The sequence below is a fragment of the Bacillus rossius genome, chromosome 1 (assembly GCF_032445375.1).
Source record: "Bacillus rossius redtenbacheri isolate Brsri chromosome 1, Brsri_v3, whole genome shotgun sequence".
Classification (NCBI taxonomy): Eukaryota; Metazoa; Arthropoda; class Insecta; order Phasmatodea; family Bacillidae; genus Bacillus; species Bacillus rossius.
Genome location: NC_086330.1, coordinates 135,304,091 through 135,326,074, shown reverse-complemented (window position 1 = coordinate 135,326,074; position 21,984 = coordinate 135,304,091). Strand labels below are relative to the sequence as shown.

At 36.3% G+C, this 21,984-nt stretch overlaps 1 protein-coding gene across 1 annotated transcript in view; it reads right to left on the bottom strand.

Annotated features, from left to right (window-relative positions):
• Window positions 1-21,984, bottom strand: part of LOC134536067 (protein furry) — a 737,387-nt gene that overhangs the window by 209,143 nt on the left and 506,260 nt on the right. The window contains exon 27 of the mRNA XM_063375635.1: window positions 20,374-20,508. Coding sequence (XP_063231705.1) covers window positions 20,374-20,508 — 135 coding nt within the window. The remainder of the gene's footprint in view (window positions 1-20,373; window positions 20,509-21,984) is intronic.

Genomic DNA, 21,984 nt, shown 5'->3' with positions numbered 1-21,984 from the left:
CAAGTATTGCTTCAACTATTCTATCTGCTATGGAGAAAGGAAGCTTCTTAGTGTCAGCACTAGTTTGTGAATATCTCTTCAGTCTGACATTACCACTTTCAACATACCACCAAAATCCTCAACTTGAACTATCTTCAACAGTTAAGTTCAGTGAAGACATTGTACAGATTCTCAAAGACCTCCACACAGGCGAACAAGAGAAAAGTGAATTTCACAAGATCTTCCAGAAATCAGTAGCTATCGCTGAAACAGTTTTAGAGTCACAGATTGATATTCCAAGACAAGCAAAAAAACAAACCAAAAGGGACAACTTTCCACATGATTCACCCGAGGAGTACTATAGAAGACCAGTCTTCATTCCTTCTGTAGATGGACTTATATGAATCTACACCCGAGATTAAGTCAAAACAAAGTGTTCTTGTCTGCCATTGAGATGCTGCTTCCGCAAAACTGTAAACTAGAATATAAAAATAAAACTATGGAAAGACTCAAAGCATAGGCGTGCGCAGGACTTCAATATTGGTGGTGCCAGATGACACAACAGCCCTGTAATTCACGGACCCCGAGCCTAAAGCGGTGAGTCCGGGGGTCCTCCCCCGGAAAAATTTTGATTTGAAAGCGCAAAATGGTGCTATTTAAGGTGTTTCCGAACAAAAACATTAAATACACAGATGTAAAAATTTTAACATTTTTTATAACAAATTATGGCTTTGAACGTTATAATCACCAGGAAAACTACTAAACTATTTACAGTTTTAAGCTTTGTTGAGCCATAAAGTAAATAGCACAAATTGTTTGCACGGAATTCATGCTGGTGGCTTTGAAAAACCGTACTTATATGTTTTCTGAAGACGCCAAATAAATGCTAGAAAAAACATTCTCAAATCTTAAGTTTTAAAATCAACAAATGAAGGGAGTTTTTGTAACATACCTAAAATATATTAAAATAATAAAAATACACAAATAAGAGTGGGCAAAAGTTTTAACTTTTGGAATACAACAAAAATGTTTTGTCGGCGACTGCATACAAGTCATCGAGTAAGCCTATATTTTTAACTAACTAAACTCTCTCTCTTTTTTTAAATAAACCCTGGCGGACGGCGGCTATTATTCCGTGCGCCTGCCGAGTGGAGTGAACAGTGGACACCGAGCGCGCATTCTATGTAATTCGAGGAGAACTAGGAGAAGTATTTACATTTCAGAAGTTTCGTAGCCGCGGCCCGCGTGTACAACACAAGTAATTTCAACTGGCTTGTTTTCGTGTGTATAGTTGGTTCGATTGATAATTGATATACTGATAGTGTTATGAGCACATATCTGTAACTCGACATGATTGGAAAACATATTTGTTTTTTTTTTTTTGGAAATAAAACGGATTTTTGTAAGTATGTATTATTTGTGCTTGTAAAAAACAAAATAACGTTAACCCTAATGGTAATGCCAAGGCACCTGTGGCACCTACCGTGCGCACGCCTATGACTCAAAGTTTATTATGAACACAGAATTTCACAAAGTGCATTTAAGCAGAGTATATTCTGTGGTGACAAAAATGGACTCCAAGCGAGAGAATATAGTATACAATTGAGGTCCCCGCACTGGGTTCTGAGTGAGGTGCCAGGTGCTAGTCCACCATCTTGGATTTGTGACATCACGGCGGCCATCTTGGATGACCTTGACCTACAAAATTAGCCAAAATGTGCCAAAATTCGCCAAAATTCCATTTTTTTTGGAAAAAAATTCCCGCCAAAAATTCTCAAAAAATTCCACAATTCAAAAATTAGGATTTCGAAAACCTCAAAATACTTTTTGCCTTCGAAAAAACACAAATTCCTAAAAATGGCTTAAGAATCCATGTCTAAAGCCTCCGATAAGCCATTTATAGGAATAAGGATACCATGACCACCATTTTTAATGATGACATCACCATTGCAATTACAGTCGCTATCTTGAAAATCCGTAATTTTTATGTTAGAAAAACGGGATTATTTTTTTAAAAATCATAAAATAAAATAATCAGTCGGATTGAATAATAAAAATTTAATAAAAAAATATTTTAAATAATTTTATAAAAAAAAGTTCACTTACATCATGGAGCTTGGAGTCCTCAGTTCAAACCCGACGAGGTAAAAACAAATGACGTCAGGTCCTTCCTCCACGGAAGCCACTGGCAGACTGACCTCCCACCACGTATGTCAAGATATATATATATATATATATATATATATATATATCGTAATCTAGTATGACGACATGTCCGCCATATTGAATATCCATAATTCTTAAGTTAAAAATCCAGGAAAATTTAAAAAAATGATAAATAATATATTAACTTAAATTTAATAAAATATTACTTAAAAAACACCGTTGTACATATCGTTATGGTCGCCATCTTGAATTATATAAATGTTGCTTGTTTTGTTACGCCCACCATCTTGGTTGAGAACAATGTCATCGTTACACTTTTCGTTACGACCACCATATTGAATTCTAGACCGTTACATGTTTCGTTACGGCCGCCATCTTGAAAATCCACAATTTTAATTCTAGAAATTCCGAACAAATTCTAAAAAAAAATATTTTAAAAATTGCCTACTTCAAGTGTTTGTTTACTTAAACGATATGCTCATCGGTTCGATTCCTGGCGAGAGTAAACCAGTAATTTATTAATGTATTTAAAAATTTCTCAATAAAAAGTAATAAAAACATCTTACGACACACCAGACATTTTGAATTATGTTACCACTTGTATCAATTATCGTTAACGGTGCCATCTTGAAAAACTTTATTTATCATCCGGTTTTAATGAAAAAAAGTTTCAAATTCACCAAAAATAACTTATTAATTTACTGATTAATTAGACTGATTCTCGTCCTTGGTTCGAAACCAATAAGAGCAAAAAAAAAAAAAAAAAGACTGATCCTTCCTCCATGGAAGCCACCTACTGACTGACCTACCACCACCAATAACAAGGTATATATCGTCAGCTGGTATGACGTCATGTCCGCCATCTTGTTTCCGTCCGCTGGAGGCCACCATCTTGTTTTCGTCTGCTAGAGTGTGCTGATGCCATGTTAGTGTAATTTTCTGTTCACCATACCTTTGACCTCGACTGTTGGCATTGAACTTTTCCCATGACCTTGAAATTTGACTTTGACCTTGAACTTTGACCTTGAAATTTGACTTGGACCTTGACGACCATCACGGATCCGACATTTTGTTTCAGTACACACTACCAGGAGCCACCACCTGCTAGTGGACATTGCCACCATCTAGTTTTCGTCTGCTGGAGGACACCATCTTGTGTGTGTACTCGTTTTATAGAGTACATTACCATCATGCCTAGTTTTATTCTAACCCGCTAGAGTGCAGTAATCATTTATTATTACTGAGGTCCCCGCCATCTTGAAATTTGTATTAATTTAGCTGAAGATTCTCGAAAAAAAAACCTAAATTCATTAAAAAAATCACTCATTAAAGTAATAATTGATACGAAACTTGGTTCGATCCCTGGGCTATACAAAAAATTTATTTTTATGTAAAAAATACCTCAAAAATGACAGGTTCTAAAATAAAACACCACAAGTTACTTTACAAATATAAAGTTTATTACTTAATTTCTATTCTACTACAGGAACACTTGCGAAAGTTAGCGATCATATAATCATTTAGATCTGCATAGGCGTGAAATGACTAATTCTTAGATCCAACCGGTTTATACTAGACAGAGACCAGCCAGAACCTTTATGACATAGTCCTCCTCTTCTTGGCAGAGTTTCTGGACACTGTGCTTAACAGTTTGCTTCACATCGTTAGACTTGTAAATTACTGCAGCCGATGTCTTGAATGCACACTTCTTCACTTTGTCATCTAACAGATATAAATTTCCATACATAGAGTTCAGCCACACGTTATATTTTAAAGGAACGTTTGTTGCCAAACGCCAGTAAGCTAATTTATAATATTCTGCATGATACCGCCAAGGAAAATAAAAATGTCTTTGGCTTCAAATGCTGAATCAGCTCCATATGCTCCGAAGGCTCCAACCACTCCATAGATCCAACAGCTCCGAAGCTCCAACAGCTCCAAATGCTCCAACAGCACCAAAGCTCCAAAACTTCAACAAAGCTCAAAAACTTCAAAAGTCATGCAAGTAATCATGAAAAGTTCGATCAAAAAAAAGTAATTGAAATCAGTTGTAGCCAAATGTAGATGGTGCATATGGAGCACTTCGAGAAATTGGAGCACCTGGAACAATTAGAACTTTGGAGCTCTTGTAGCAATTGTAGCTTTGGAGCTTTGGACCTGTTGGAGCTTTGGAGCTGTTGAAGCTTTGGAGCCAAAATACTGTTGGATTCATAGACTGATGGAGTCAATGACTATTGGAACTTTGGAGCATTGGAGCTGTTGAAGCTTTGGAGTGTTGGAGCTGATGGAGCTTTGGAGTGTTGGAGCTGATGGAGCTTTGGAGTGTTGGAGCTGATGGAGCTTTGGAGTGTTGGAGCTGATGGAGCTGATGGAGCTTTGGAGCTGTTGAAGTTTTGGAGCTTTGGAGCTGTTGAAGTTTTGGAGCTTTGGTGCTGTTGGAGCCAAAATACTGTTGGATTCATAGACTGATGGAGTCAATGACTATTGGAACTTTGGAGCATTGGAGCTGTTGAAGCTTTGGAGTGTTGGAGCTGATGGAGCTTTGGAGTGTTGGAGCTGATGGAGCTTTGGAGTGTTGGAGCTGATGGAGCTGATGGAGCTGATGGAGCTTTGGAGCTGTTGAAGTTTTGGAGCTTTGGTGCTGTTGGAGCTTTGGAGCTGTTGGATCTATGGAGCGGCTGGAGCCTTAGGAGCATATGGAGCTGATTCAGCATTTGGAGCCAAAGACACTTTTATTTTCCTTGGCGGTATCATGCAGAATATTATAAATAAGCTTACTGGCGTTTGGCAACAAACGTTCCTTTAAAATATAACGTGTGGCTGAACTCTATGTATGGAAATTTATATCTGTTAGATGACAAAGTGAAGAAGTGTGCATTCAAGACATCGGCTGCAGTAATTTACAGTTCTAACGATGTTAAGCAAACTGTTAAGCACAGTGTCCAGAAACTCTGTCAAGAAGAGGAGGACTATGTCATAAAGGTTCTGGCTGGTCTCTGTCTAGTATAAACCGGTTGGATCTAAGAATTAGTCATTTCACGCCTATGCAGATCTAAATGATTATATGATCGCTAACTTTCGCGAGTGTTCCTGTAGTAGAATAGAAATTAAGTAATAAATGTTATGTTTATAAAGGAACTTGTGGTGTTTTATTTTAGAACCTGTCATTTTTGAGGTATTTTTTACATAAAATTAAATTTTTTGTATAGCCCAGGGCCCGAACCAAGTTTCGAAAAAATCATTACTTTGATGAGCGATTTTTTAAATGAATTTTGGTTTTTTTCCCGAATCATTAGCTAAATTAATACAAATTTCAAGATGGCGGGGACCTCAGTAATAATAAATGATTACTGCACTCTAGCGGGTTAGAATAAAACTAGGCATGATGGTAATGTACTCTATAAAACGAGTACACACACAAGATGGTGTCCTCCAGCAGACGAAAACTAGATGGTGGCAATGTCCACTAGCAGGTGGTGGCTCCTGGTAGTGTGTACTGAAACAAAATGTCGGATCCGTGATGGTCGTCAAGGTCCAAGTCAAATTTCAAGGTCAAAGTTCAAGGTCAAAGTCAAATTTCAAGGTCATGGGAAAAGTTCAATGCCAACAGTCGAGGTCAAAGGTATGGTGAACAGAAAATTACACTAACATGGCATCAGCACACTCTAGCAGACGAAAACAAGATGGTGGCCTCCAGCGGACGGAAACAAGATGGCGGACATGACGTCATACCAGCTGACGATATATACCTTGTTATTGGTGGTGGTAGGTCAGTCAGTAGGTGGCTTCCATGGAGGAAGGATCAGTCTTTTTTTTTATTTTTTGCTCTTATTGGTTTCGAACCAAGGACGAGAATCAGTCTAATTAATCAGTAATTAATAAGTTATTTTTGGTGAATTTGAAACGATTTTTCATTAAAACCGGATGATAAATAAAGATTTTCAAGATGGCACCGTTAACGATAATTGATACAAGTGGTAACATAATTCAAAATGTCTGGTGTGTCGTAAGATGTTTTTATTACTTTTTATTGAGAAATTTTTAAATATATTAATAAATTACTGGTTTACTCTCGCCAGGAATCGAACCGATGAGCAAATCGTTTAAGTAAATAAACATTTGAAGTAGGCAATTTTTAAAATATTTTTTTTAGAATTTGTTTGGAATTTCTAGAATTAAAATTGTGGATTTTCAAGATGGCGGCCGTAACGAAACATGTAACGGTCTAGAATTCAATATGGTGGTCGTAACGAAAAGTGTAACGATGACATCGTACTCAACCAAGATGGTGGGCGTAACAAAACAAGCAACATTTATATAATTCAAGATGGCGACCATAACGATATGTACAATGGTGGTTTTTAAGTAATATTTTATTAAATTTAAGTTAATATATTATTTATCATTTTTTTTAAAATTTTCCTGGATTTCTAACTTAAGAATTATGGATTTTCAAGATGGCGGACATGACGTCATACTAGATTACGATATATATATATATATCTTGACATAAGTGGTGGGAGGTCAGTCTGCCAGTGGCTTCCGTGGAGGAAAGATCTGACCTCATTTTTTTATTTTTGACCTCGTCGATTTCGAACCGAGGATGCCGAGCGCCATGGCGTAAGTGTACAATTATTTTATAATTTTTTTATGATTTAAAATTCCCGAATTTCTAACATAAAAATTACGAATTTTCAAGATGGCGACCGTAATTGCAACGTTGACATCATCATTCAAAATGGCGGTCATGGTATCCTTATTCCTAGAAATGGCTTATCGGAGGCTTTAGACATGGATTCTTAAGCCGTTTTTAGGAATTTGTGTTCTTTCTAAGGCAAAAAGTATTTTGAGGTTTTCGAAATCCTAATTTTCTAATTGTGGAATGTTTGAGAATTTTTGGCGAGATTTGGAAATTTTGGCAAATTTGGGGCACATTTTGGCTAATTTTGAAGGTCAACGGTCAAGGTCTACCTAGATGGCCGCCGTGGCGTCACTAATACAATATGGTGGATTAGCATCTCGTACTTCACCCAGAACCCAGTGCCAGGGACCCCATTTGTATACTACTAGAGAGATCTCTTACTATCTCAGATTATTTACATTTTAGATGTATGCGACAACAACGTTTATCCGACTATTCAATATTTACTGTGTGTTTTGGCATCTTTGCCGGTCTCTACCTGCGAAGCTGAAAGATAATTTTTATCACTAAAAGAATTAAAACTTTCTTAAGGAATAAGATGCCAAAAGAGAGATTAACTGGCTTATCATCGATGTCTATACATTATCCTGTACCATTTAAAGCAGATGATGTGTTAAGTGTTATGGCAAGTAAAGTAAATAGAAGGCTGTTACTGTAAATATGTTTTTAATACAACATGCACATGTGATTAGTGTTTTTAAGGACCTTAAAGTGTACTAATGTATTTATTACTTGTCTCATGATTTCGTTGAAAAACTTGACACAAGAAAAATATATTTAAAAATTATAAATATTCGATCAAATTATAGAATTATTTTTTTAAGTAATTTTTATTTCATTAATATTAAATTAATCTTAGTGTGATACTCTGCATTTTTAAAAATTTTATTGTAAAAATCCAGGTCACATTAAAAAAATTGGTCCCCCCCCCTTCCCAAAATCCTGGCTACGGCCCTAACGAAAATATCCATGTTTGTGGAATAAATCGATAGAAGTCTATATATGGAAAGCAGGATATGTGGGATGGTGCCTGGGATTCGATTTTAAGGGAATGCTATCAAACTGACGTGTATTTATTCTTAAATTACTGCTTCATCAAATAATGAAATTCTGAAAATTCATTTATTTTAAATTTACTTCATCAACCCATTTATTTGTACATTTACACACTGTGAGAGCCAGCAGAATATTATCATTGTCGGAATCCCCACTTGAATCACAGAAAGCGTGTCCGACATCGCGAGCTAGACTGTCCCGTGTGGCCACCCGGCGCAGCGTGGCCTCGGCTTTAAGGCTGTTCAAGAGGTCCAAAAATCGTCCCTACTTCAGAATGACTTCAAACTGATACATCACTCACAATAGCATGAAAACTGATGGCCGAACACACTGACAGCGCTGTATAAGACTCAGGGTCGCGCCGCTGGGCATTCAGTGGCGAGACAGTCTCCGAAGGTGGAGGGTGTGTCGCTCCGCTCCCGAACAATGGAAAGACGACGCGCGTATGAAAATGGACAGTATCACTCCTAGCGGAGGGAAAGCTAACTGCTTGTAGGCTGGGAGCAGGTAGTCGCGCTGGCTTGTGGGAGCGCCCTTTGGCCCTTTGGGGTGGGGGAGGATGTGACAGACAACAACTCGGAGCTCAGAGCCCACTGATCGCTGGTTGCCTTGTGTCGTGGCCCGGCGCCTGGCTCGCTGGCCAGCAGTGCGCGGCTTCACACGTGTTCCTGCTCCACACCTGCCATCTCGAATATACTTCCTAGATTCTTTTTAATGATGCTTCATCCACACGCATACGGCCTGTGCAATATGTAAGCTTATATAACTTTTATAGTTATAGGCATAAATTCTTTATTTGCTTTTTGTCTACATTCAATATTACAGAGGTGTCATCGCATTTAGCCTAGGTGAGCAGGGTGACGCTAATACATGTAATGACATTTTTTTTAAATCATGTTTTATTAACGTTACCCGATTTATGCAATAACTATTTTTAGAGGATGGCGCACAAGCTAACACGAAAATACATTACATATTTAATGTAATAAGGTAGTTAGAGATATCATTGATGTGTCAGTCAGTTACACATAGCACGCCGACATCTCTCCACGGCAATCCGGGTTTCTGGACAAATACCACTTGAGATGTTTGGTGTTTGAGAGACGCGGTGAACGCCGTGAGTCTGAGCGGTGACGCATCATTTGCATCTCGCCGCTCGTCAGCGCCGTTTTGAAAATATTAAAAGTACTTTGTAGTTGTCACTACAACACTAATATAGAGTGGCACATTGACAAATATTTTAAGTAAGAAAATATATTGTAAATAAAAAACAAATGCACCAGACAATTCAACATTTCCCCTCTGTGATAGTTGTGCTGCACACGGAAAACCGGTGATCATACTTGCAAAGTGAGGTACTGATATTTTTCCTGCTTATTTTGGGATAACTGGCAAGATAAATCTTGGCCGTTTTCTTCAGCAATTTTTTTTGAACGCCTGCTGCGTTCATTTTTGCTGTCAGATATTTTTCCCAGGCCTGAAAGTCATTAATATCAAAGTAAAAATGATTTCAGTATTGAAGGAAAATATAATGCTGTTGTTGGCTAACTACATTTATTTAAGTTCATATAAGTACCTTATGCTTATTCTTAACGTTCATAATATTCGTGTTAATTAGTGTGTCGTTATTTATTAATGCTGAGGCTATTACACTTAGTAGTTTGGTGATATTTGTTCTACAATATAATGCAATGGAATGTAACCTGGTATTATTTCTTTCATGGAAACGCAAAGTACGTGCGCAATGCACTAGGCAAAGAAACGTAATCATCATTGATAATAATAATTGTAACACCTGTTCAATTGAAGTTTCGTGTTTTCAAAATGTCTCATGTCATAACGGGAGTGTTCATAACGGAAAATATCTCTTCGAGTTGACTGTAGCCAATTCCAATGGTCACACCTCCCCAAACAGCAGCATCATTGATATCATCAGCCTGGTTTTTATTGTCAGAAGTTATGTGTTGAACTTGGTCGCAGGATGCACATACAAATTGCCATGTATAAAAAAAACCGAACGGGTTTCTTTGTGGAAATTAAATTTTCCCATGGTACATTCCTTTTTGTGGGATTTAAGTGATTCCATTTGTTATATTATATGTGCAATATCGACACATCTATTACCACACAGCTGTTTGGTGACAGGAATGTGATAGTCGTCTTTTTCAACTATCAACTTAGGTAAGTCACCATCAGACTCCTCAGATAAGTCATTGTGCCCATTTTCTGTTGTGTCACCAATTTCTTAGCCGACATCACGAGTAACAGGCGATTTGCCTAACGGTGGTTTGCCTAAACATGAATTCGTTACGGCGTTTTGCCTAACGGCGTTTTGCCTAAACGGCGTTTTGCCTAAAATTAGGCAAAACGCCTTTAGGCAAAACGACACATGCCCGACATCACTACTGGATAGCAATGGCTCAACTAAAACATCTTGTTTCCTGCATGGCCTGTAAAAAGAAAGTAATAGATATGAATATGCCAATATACATGTATTTAAAAGATGGTTTTGTTTCATGGTAAGTAATTTGTTTTAGAGCTAAGGGTAGCTCCACTAAGACACCTTCCGGTAGTTAAATATAGCCTGTGACAATTCTGAGTTGATGAGCATGCAACGAATCCATGAAGGAATAAAATATCTAAAAAGTAATATGATTTATGTAGTGCTTATTATTAAATTGTACGAACATATTACCATTGTTATGCTGCTTCATTTAAAATATTGCAGCATATTTTTACAGAGAGTTAATATTTAACTGAACTATTAGACCTCGTTGTTCTAAACAAATGCGATTTCTTGTAATTATCTTGTAATTTTTTTAAGCATCGCATGCGCAATGATACTAATAACGATATTTGTAAATGAGTTTAGTAGTTCTTTAGATCCTGTTTTATTATTTTTAGGGAATAACTCAAGTACATTAAAATGTTTTACGCGATATGTACATATGTACATGTGGAAACTGCTTATTACGTAGAAAAACTTTGATAATAACCATTAGTACAGCATTTTCACCTCAAACCGCATAATTCAAATATGGCAGAAACAACACAGATAAAATAATAATCACTTATTTATTTATTTTATGATATATGGTGCCATTGAACAGCGTGAGACAAAAAGTGCCTCCCACAATGCAGATAACATAAAGAAAAAGAATGAAAAGAAACACCCTACACACAAGATGTACTACAAAACGCTATTACTGACGTCGAAGAGACAAACAAGAGATAACAAATGTAAAATATATATATATATTATTTATCAAACACACCAGACGTATTTAATGTTATTTATGTGTTGATTCCAGTTAGAATTACATTTGTCAGTACTTTATTAGCATAGGCCTATATAGCGTAAGTTATTTAACTTAATTAAATGTAAGTAAAATGTCAATGTTACATGGCATGCATGATTATGTGCAATGGAAAACGATGGGACCTACAATACTGACCATCACTGAGAGAAAGAAATGATTTCGAGGATCATAATTTTCCCTATCAACAAAATAATACGTTGAATTGTGTGAAATAAATATATGGCTGTTTAAATTAAATTATGATTTGCCCCAAAAATGGAATGTTTGTTTTCACACAGCTTAGGTGATGTTTATGGCTGCATTCACAAATAATTTTATGCTCATAAAATATTAAGGATTTGAACATGGCCATACATGTTCGTACACAGTGTAAAATAAACCTTATATGTTGCATCACTATAAAAATAAACTGTAGGATGTTTAATCGAACTTCTAGTCTGGGACCACGTGTTTAGGAGTCAGTTTATAAGAGATAATGCCGGTTTAAAATGCTTATTAAAAATTTAATGTTATTAATGGATGTATATTATCGCTTAAATGGTATTAGCGTGTGTACGTTAATCCACGTTTCATTTATTATCTTATTTTCGTAGAAACTATATCATCTTCCCATTTTATTATTTAATTAAGTTTAAATAAAAACATCGACAAACACAATAAATAATTTTTAAATAAATAAACAACAAATAATTTTTATTTACACAGAAGTTCCGAACAAATCTTCAATGTGTAAAGGCCTATCCGAACCAAGATACTCAAAATGACCAATACTATTTCCATGTAAATGCAGGCCGGTACTCATAAAACTGATTTGTTTGTCACCAAAACCTCTAAACAGGGTGCTTCGTTTATTTACTGAAAACAAAATATTTATTTGCCTCTACCACGATGTACGTAATTGTTATTGCAAAGATGTTTATTACGCGCATGTATCTGTCGATGATGTAGGAACAACCAAACAGATGTTTGGATAAGGAAATTATTTTAAAATATTTTATTTCGTACAAAGGAACGGACAGAACAAACACATGTTAGTGTGTGAAACTAGGTATTGTTTGAAATTAAAAACATTCATTTCTATATATATATATATATATATATATATATATATATATCCAATACTACTATAGAACTACGTATTTATATCTGAGCATCCTATTTTGCCCTCCTACCACATTAATGTGGCAATAAAAAAGTGACATGGGATAATGAATAACATGGCACCACTAAAATACAAACATCCTTTCTAGAAAAATAATATTTTACGCGAATTGTTTTACATTTTAATCTTACCTCTTCAATTGAAGATTCGTGAGATCAAAATTTTTCTTCAGAAATGTTAGGCACGTCCATCACAGATGGTAGCTCTTTGATTAGGCTGTGTCCAATCCCTATGGATATAGCACCCCAAACCAGAGCATCATTGATGTCACAATACTCCGGTTCGTGAGATGTAATTTATTTGGTTTGGTTGCATGCATCACACTGGAATGTCCAAGTCGAAAAGAGGCCACTGCGACTTTCTGACATGAAAACAAATTTCCCTAACGTACATATTTTCTTATGGTCTTCCAGTAGAGCCATTTCTTTCATTAGATGGGCAATATTCACACATCTGTTTCCTCGAAGCCTCTCTTCCAAGAAAATGTAGTTAATGTCGTGCTCAACAATAAAATCAGGAAACTCGCTTTCTTCACCACTACCTTTGAATATATATACTGTATAGAAGTCGCCAGCCCAGGTTAAAATTTCTAATACGGTTTTGAGGTAGTTGGTTAATTCACCGCCGCAATCGCCACCATCTCTAGGGCATCGACTTGTGGTGGTCCCTAGCGGACAAGTGTCAAACTCTTCAAAAACCCCTTCCCCCTCATGTTGAACGACCTTGAGCTGCAGTGAATGATGCATGGGGGGTGCGGGGAATGACAGCGGGCGACAGTGCTGCACTCTAACGTGTAAATAACAACTAAGACGATACAGGGCGTTACGGCAGCGCACTGCAGCGGTGAAGTTCCCAAGCTGCTCATCATACGCTTCTGAAAAACGTAGAGTAAATCCTATCCACTCGCGACTTCTATACAGTATATATATTCAAAGCCACTACTTTCTAGTAAACTCAATTGATTATCACACGACTGCTTTTGCTCTTCAAGAGAAACTTTTGTAAGTGACAAGATTGTTTCTTCGCTGCGTAATTCTTCGTTTGACCTGTATAGTGATAAAAATTAGTAAGTTAATATAAATGTGACAGAAACGGTGTATAATTATTCAAGCGTTCCAATAAAAAATTATTTCTAGAAAAAAGTACATTCCAACATTGAGGTAAAAAATAACAACGAAAATTTGCGTTATTCATTTATGTGCGTGTTAGGCTTCAAAATTCTTACAGCAACCATATGAGTGTGGCTTGCCTTTTTACAGAGGCATATAAAAGCTTTTTCTTTGGGAGGACACAAAACCAATGAAGTTACGCAGTTGATGATACACACTTACGTACAAGTACATTATATGCTGCAATTTAACCTTAAAAAAACAAAATCAGAAAACTATTCTGTGTAAAGGAATGCAGTTAATAGAATAACACAAATATTTTAAAAAATAATCTAATTGCTGGGTATAAACAGTAACAACGATTTCGCAGTAATTACTACAATACAAACTACTGCAAGAGTCAGCAAAAATAAAATGTTTTAATAAAAATGATGTATTTATTACACTTTACCAAATACTTCGGTTTAAATTTGAAAATCGTCTTGTAGTTACAGCCTGATGCGGAGTCTAAGGATGCAGTGAATGGAGGTTGGCACGTTTGTGAGGCGGGCCGACCCACGCGAGGAAAAGACCTGCAGCTTCCAGCCAATCGTGAATAATGCCCGAGATGGTCGAGGCGCACAGGGTGCGAGCGCCGTAACGCAGGGACAGGGAACAGGCATATCTCCGAGAAACCCCGCCGACCAATAGCGATTGCTACATGCGGAAATCCGTGTGACCAAGCCGCGACGGGAATCTAACCTGGATTGCATAGATGGTAAACCTGCGTTCTAGCGCCAGCCAACGCGGCCTTTTTATTATTTTTTGTTCACCATAATTATTTTATTACAAAAGGATAAAGGGGGGGGGGGGAGGGGCAATCCGATTCATTAGCAAACAACGCGCACCATAATAAGTAACGAAACATCAAACGATGCCAAGAAAATATGCAGTATTTACTTTTATTTTATAGTTTCAGGATAATTTCGTTTCAAGCTAAACAGTTCTAAAGATTCCTGTATTTATACTCAGTAGTGTAACACAATAATTCAAGACAAAGCCGCCGCGCCCTCCCCTCCTCCCCAAAACTCCTTTTTTCGTTGTCATGAGACGAGCAGAGCGCATTTTGGTGTGAATATTTCTCCCGCACGAAACTTTTGCAACGGGAGGGGTTAGTAATTCTTGCCACGGTGACCTTGAAAGGTGGTCCGCCCCAAGACTGGTAGACCTAGGCCATTACGCGTTACAAGCCAACCCACAGCTATATTATGAGACTGAGTCGTTGGCCAAGGGAAATTTGACTTGAATGATGGACGAAAAATTCAAACGAATGGCTAGGCAGTTGTGCAATTTCAACCACACATGACTGTAGTACAGTGGAGTGATTAAAATTGTTATCCTTACACCAAAAACTAAAAATAGAAGTACACATAATAGTACTTTGTGTTGGACAGATTATTCTATAACATGGATAGGGTATCTTGTATTGCGTTTACATACATTATTTCTACACTGACATGAAAAATACATTGGCATTAAATGGAGCAGCAAGATTAATTCTTTCAACTGTTGCACATGTGCCTTGTAATGGGTCGCGAAATTTCAGTATCACCTTAGCTGCAGCTGCAAACTCATTATCTTCTAGATTTGCAACCTGAAGCCTGGATTTTTCTAAATTGTATCTGCTTGTGTAACGAAAACTGTGCAATTTTGTATTTTTTTTTTCAAAATCATTTTTAGACCATTTTTAGTAAAATGTCAGTTTATTAAACTCGAAACTAGCGCTTAATTACTAAATTTACATGCATTAAAAATAGTTTATTCACGTTCGTCTAAGTACGATACCCATTCACATATGAAATTTCGATCTGATCTGATAACGTTTCAATACTGTCGTCCAATGTACTGATTCTTCTGTTTGTCACGGTTGTATTTTGTTATCTACGACAGAAAATGACGTGAAACTTCAATAATATTCAATAATATTCAATAAGTATCTATTTTTAAATTATTTTTAATGGCTAAAGGTAAATCTTTTACGCAAAAAATTGCACGCGTTTAGTTTCAAAAGGATTTCAATACGATAACCATATGAGTTAGGTAAATTTAACACCCTAGTCGAGCTGGTATTGACTCATTTTTGGGATGCCCGACTTTGACTGTTCGATTTAAATAGGTACTGTATACATGAGCGTATTCAATTCGAAAAGTGTTTCGAAATCGTTTAGAAAACGAAATGGAAACATGGTAACTGGATACCTCATACGAGTAACTTTTTGTCCAGTTTTTTGTTACGTAACCTTGACCCGAAAAAGTTAGCAGAGATTATAACGCGATTTGCTAGTACTGTCATAATGAGGTAAAAAAAGATATAACTGCAGTTTACTCAATGAATAAATTAATTATTTATTAAGAGTAATTAGATAGTGAGATTGTGTTATAACTTAAAGGTAATTTTTCTACAATTTCGGTAGTTACAAGCTCGTATTCGGAATATTTCCAAGTTTCTTTACATCTTTCTTAAAATATAATTTTTTTAAATTTCGAATAATTTATTTTTCTTATTGCATACAGAAAATTACGAAATATAGCATAAACATTTCCAGTTTCTCTTTTTTTATATAATTTATAAACTTACAAGTACGATACACCTGAATCACAGTTGCAAACGAAAATTAGGCTATTGGCTGAGCAAACTTTTTTTTTTTTCAAAATTCATTAGCATACTGAAACCCTGAATAATGTATGAATAAATATACACCTCAAAACGAGCGTATGACTTAACTCGAATTTGTAAAACATGTTCCTGTTTCGGCCTTGGCTTTTTTCTTCTTCCACAACTGCCGCATGATTTTAGATTTCTTACTTTTCTTCAAAATGCTTCTCGGCTGCCTTTTTCTGTTGGACATGTTTTACAGTTTCAGATCCACTCTGCTTACAAAACCACTTCGTACGACTCACACTTCACAAAATGCGCGCGAAAGTGGAATTTTTTCCCGGGAGACTGGCTGCCCACGCGAGAGCTGGTAGTAGTTTCAAGACATCTCGCTTGGAGCGCCAGCGTACAGTCACAGGCTGACAGGTCGCGCGCTGGTAACGGAGGCGATTTCCAAGTCTCGCGCGAGACCCAATCATGCCTCCGGTTATTCGTGGACCACAACTACGTTTTCACTCGTACATTTACAAACCATATACCACTGGAAATTATACTTTCGAGGCTAGGGCAATGGCTAAATATTAATTGGAAATAAAACTCAATTAATTTTATAACGTAGGTTGAATATAGCCCAAACTTTTCTGTAAAAAATTATGTAACACTAAATATGATGCCAAAAATGATCTAATGGCTTTTACTGAATACAAATTTGACATCACCCTCGCAAACAATATCGTACACCAGATTCTATTTTCTTGTCATCTGAAGTTAAATATTTTTCTTCATTTGCACGAATTCAATTACAGAATTGAAAATTTAATAAATCCAAAAAAATTAATTTTATAAAAATTTGAAATTTTTAAATGCATATACCAAACAAATGTGTGTCATGTATACATCAACTAGGAGTTCCATACTTTTTTATTCCATGAAATGATTTAATGTCTTGACCAGCCTTAAGGGAGACACAGCTGTGAAAGAGGGGACGCACATCGCGCCTGCGTGGCAGCAGGCCCCGAGCGGGCCCCAGAGAACAAACACACAGCACACGTCGAGGTGCCCCCGCTCGCGGCGTACCGGGAACACTATACGTCTGTTTACACTAGTTTTCAATTCGCGGAAACGACGCGATGTTATCGCTCGCACGATGACCCACAAACGCCGAAAACGCTGGTAAGTTGGTGACTATTATATATATATTGGCCTTTTGAGCATAGCACACAATTTTATGGAACGCCTTGTTAATAAAAGTGACCGACTGCTACAAATAGTTTCACCTATGAAATAATAATTGATGTAAGAATTTAATTATTTTTTGTCAGAATAGCTGTAACTGTAATAATACTGTAAATAGATTCTAATTTGTCACTAATGACACCAATGGTCTTAAAAAAAAATATAGTATAATTCCAAACAAATATTAAAACTTATTATAGTTAAAGATCGTATAGAAGATAATATATATATTTTTTAATTTTAAGAAGCTAGGTTGTATCAATCTGGTAACAGTGATCGCCATTTACTCTGTACTGTAATCTATGCATGAGACAAACTAGGTATAGCAAGAAGCAAGATAAACTTTTTGATACGTGGAAAAGATGAGAGAATATCGATAGGCATGCGATAAATCGCTCGCACTTGACACTGCCAATCGAGAGCGGTACTTCAAACATACCTAGAAAGCTATCATGGTGAATATTGCATAATACCCCAACTTAGTCGAGCGAATAAATAAAATAAATACTGCCCTCACTCTATTTCGTATGGATAACCATAATGTCGCAATCAAATTAAAGTTTTTTTTAGACATTAGCCTTAATTCTGTAGTACAATAGTAAAAAAATGTTTTAACCCGCCATATTGTGTCTTGTGATGTAATCGTTACACCTGCCGAACTACTCACAGGTCAGAGATACTTTAATCAAAGACTTCCCATGGTCGCATAATTCTATATCCGGAACACAGAAATATGAAAATTAGCAATGCGACGACATTCAGCTGAAAGTCATACATTCTCAATGCAATAATCTTTCAAACAACAAATTGAGAAATTGTTTATTGGCCCACTTCACACTGCGAATAGTGTGGGCGGAGAAATGGAAAGAACTGTCGAAGCGTCAATTTTAATACACATGAAATGAAGCCGGGAAGCAAACGAGAGCAGTTGAAAACACCCCGCCGGAAGAATGCAAATGAGCCGTGACTACGAAATCACTCGTCGCGTCTTAGAAACACTCGGGACTCAACTGGGGAAACGGTCAACAGCGTTTAGAATACGGGAAGAAGGGGAGCAGGGGAAGAAGGGGAGCAGGGGAAGGAGGGATAGTAACGACTAAAATATCAGTACAAAAATAAAATATCGTCAAGCACCTGGTACGATAAAACTATTATTATATACCGTCCCTTATTTAAGTTCTAGTATATACTAGAACTTAAATAAGGGACGGTATATAATAAACAAATAATAAACACACATTCAAGAGAAGATTATCGATTATATAGACTTGTTTTGATAATAAAGTATTTACGATCTTCACAAAGAGCTGATACAAAAATTATTATTTTAAGATTAGCAGTTTTTTTTAAGAAATAGTGCGTAAAATTATTTTATAGGATTATAATATTTATACATTATTCTCTCTTACCTTGTGACCCAAATTTGGCACTTGCTGTAGTACTTTTAAAAACGTTATTCGTGTCTTGTAAGCCTGGTTGCATATGTACAGATGAATTACACTGTAAGATTTACGGAATCCACTTACTGCGTTGGATTTCTATCAAAAGTACATTAAAATTTAAAAAATTACTCATTATAATATGTTGTTATGTGCAGCACATTTAGACTATTTATTGTATATTTACATACAAGGATAACACTTAAACATATAATTTACGAATAACACACATCAGTTAATGGCTTGCGACCCGTTTATTGTAAATTAAAAGCGTGATAAAACAGCATTCATGTTTGTCACGTTTGCGATCCTGTAGCACAGTTACGAAGCGGAGAAGACACGAAGATTCAATCTACAGGAAACTGTCACTCGATATTGCCCACCTTGCTCTTATTGTACACATTGCTCTTATTGTACACAAACGATTGCTTTAAACCAACATTTAATTCACACTCAAGGCTGATAAATAATTAGTATTTCGAATAATGCTATTTGCAAGCATTCTGTAATGTTTCTTCCTAAATTATAAACATTTGACTCGTACATCGTTTAAGTGTTGAGACAATCATTAAAAAAATTATATATACATAAATAAATGTTAGAATAGCAAGTTGGTGTTTTTTTATTTAAATATTCGTCAAATATCGACAGTTTTTGCACGCGTCTGTCTAATGTATTAACAATTATAAATAGGATGCATAACGATTGGATAATGTGTAGGAATTTGAATGTTAAGGCGGACTGGGAAAATGTTTAAGTTAAAATAAAATAATGTATGTTGTTTTTTGTGTTCCCATGTGTGTTTTTGAATGTAACAGTTGATTCTTTAAAGATAGTTAGTCAAATATTGACCATGTATATTTGCGGTATTTATAGCCACCACTTTAAATTAAGCCAGTTTGTGTGTTTGTTTAAGATGGGCATTAATGTTAAATAAACATAGCAATTTTAGGAGCCAAGGATGGTTATCATGAAACAAATAGGTTAACATGACACCATTATTAAACATCAACGAACACAACATTTAGTATATTAATAAAACTTTATGAAGATGATTAATTTTTTCTTGAATATAAATACATGAAATACAACTACGCAATACTGCATTTAAACTTTGAACAAAATATTGTCAATGACCTAGATCCTGAACTCGAAAAAGTCTGGAAACTACCTATTAGTTTGATACTATATGGTTGGTAGTGTCTGAATCGTTTGAATCCATTTTGAAAGGAACAAAAATACGGAATTTGGTTTAAACCGGGAGTTAAATCTGTATTAACTTCTATGCTGCTTGGCAGTGGCGGCTCTAGACTTTAAGGGGACATAATATTTTGAAGAGGGGACTAACCGGGGGAAACGGGGGTGGGGAGTATGGAATATCCCGTAAAATTCGAAAAATAAACTCTTTCAAACGACGTTTTTAATAAAATCTAAAACTTAGATTTTAACGCTGGTTTGGCTAATCTGCCCTTAAAGAATTAGACATTATTTCACAATAAATCATCCTCCGATTAGTTTCACGAATTATTACGATTAAACCAGCCATTGTAGGCTGTAACTAGCACTCACGTAGGGCAGCAGCTCGTGCGGCGCCATGAAGCACACGATGAGCAGGTAGCGGATGATGACCTTCAGGTTGTTGGGCCAGCAGGAGCACAGCGTGGCCCACACCTCCTCCGTCTCCTTGGGGTGCTGGTCCGAGAACTGCAAGCGAGACCGCGTCCCAGTGGGGGCCCGACACCACTTGTCAAAACTATGTCTCATAGAAAACTTTCTATACATTTCTGATTGTTGTACGCATATAAGCAAAAGTATGGGCAGTAGACAACATACGAGCACCGTATCCAGAGATGTGTCGCGAGAAACGCTCGGGCCACGCGAATCCTACACACTGGCGCCCCTGGATATAAGCATTCCTCGAGGCTCCGTCTAACACGCCATGAACATCTGAGCTCTCGGTATACGGCATTTGGTGGGAGTAGTGTCATGAATGAGACGGAAATGTGCAACAGGAAGTAGGGAGAAGCGAGCGCCATCAAATTCTATTTTGAGAAATCAATAGTCGCATCTTGTTAAAAAGATTTTTAGTTAGGTTTAAAAAAAAATGAAAAATAAAAATAACCCTTTTTCCATGAAATGATTAGGTACTTTAAAATTTACAGCCATTTTAAGATTTTAAAGTAACTCCTCTAAATAGTATCCAAAATAAAAAAAAGTATAAATACATTTAAGAATATCAGTGAACTAATAAATCAGTCCAGTGCAAAAGTGATACAAGTACTTATTTTTAACAATCCATAGTGCCATCTTTTTTAACCGAAATATGGTTCGATTTTAAAAAGGGAAAAAGTTTTTTTTCTTAGCTTTTCCCTAAAACTAATACTTTAGAAGATATGAGCACTTCAAGGTTTTGGTGGTGTTTGGGATATGTTTGAGTTATAAATAGGTGCAGTAATAGTGTAATATAAATATGGATGGTTTTATATAGAACTAAATATGGTAGTGTATATATTTATCAAGTTAAAGATCTAACTATCAAAATAAAGACAATTTATAGCCTATGCAACTAAGGAGCTTGACTTTGCACGTTTAGAATGTTAAAGCGTCCTTGGTATTTTATAGTATTGCTAGTGTCTTTATATGTGTAACATCTGCTCTCGGTGTTCGGCATCTGGTAGGAGTAATTTCGTGAATGAGACGGAAAGTGTAACGGGAAATAGAAGCGCGCTTCATTCAGCTTTTCGACGCGGCCTGCAGTTGGCGCATGTGCTGCAGCGTGTCAGCGAGTGCAAACATTTCCATGGCGTTTGAAACGAGAGAGATAAAGAGAGAAATGTAAAGAAAACACAGTTGTTTACCGTTCGTTTTGCTAACGGCAGTCTTTAACAGCGCGACGCATTACAACGTGGATTTTCTAATACGTTATATATACATTGTTAAATAATAATATATAATATATAGTATACTTTCAATAATTTTATAAGAGTTGTATTAAAATACGTGTTGCGTTAATACATAGTTTGTGATTGGATAGGTTACATGCTAAACATCACTGGTGAGTACTAAAAGACTCGCTTACCTTTTTTTTGATTCGCCATCAATGTTATTTAAAGACTATTCTTGCGTCTGTCATTCTGTCACAAACATTTTAAACACATATTCACTAAGTGAAATATAATG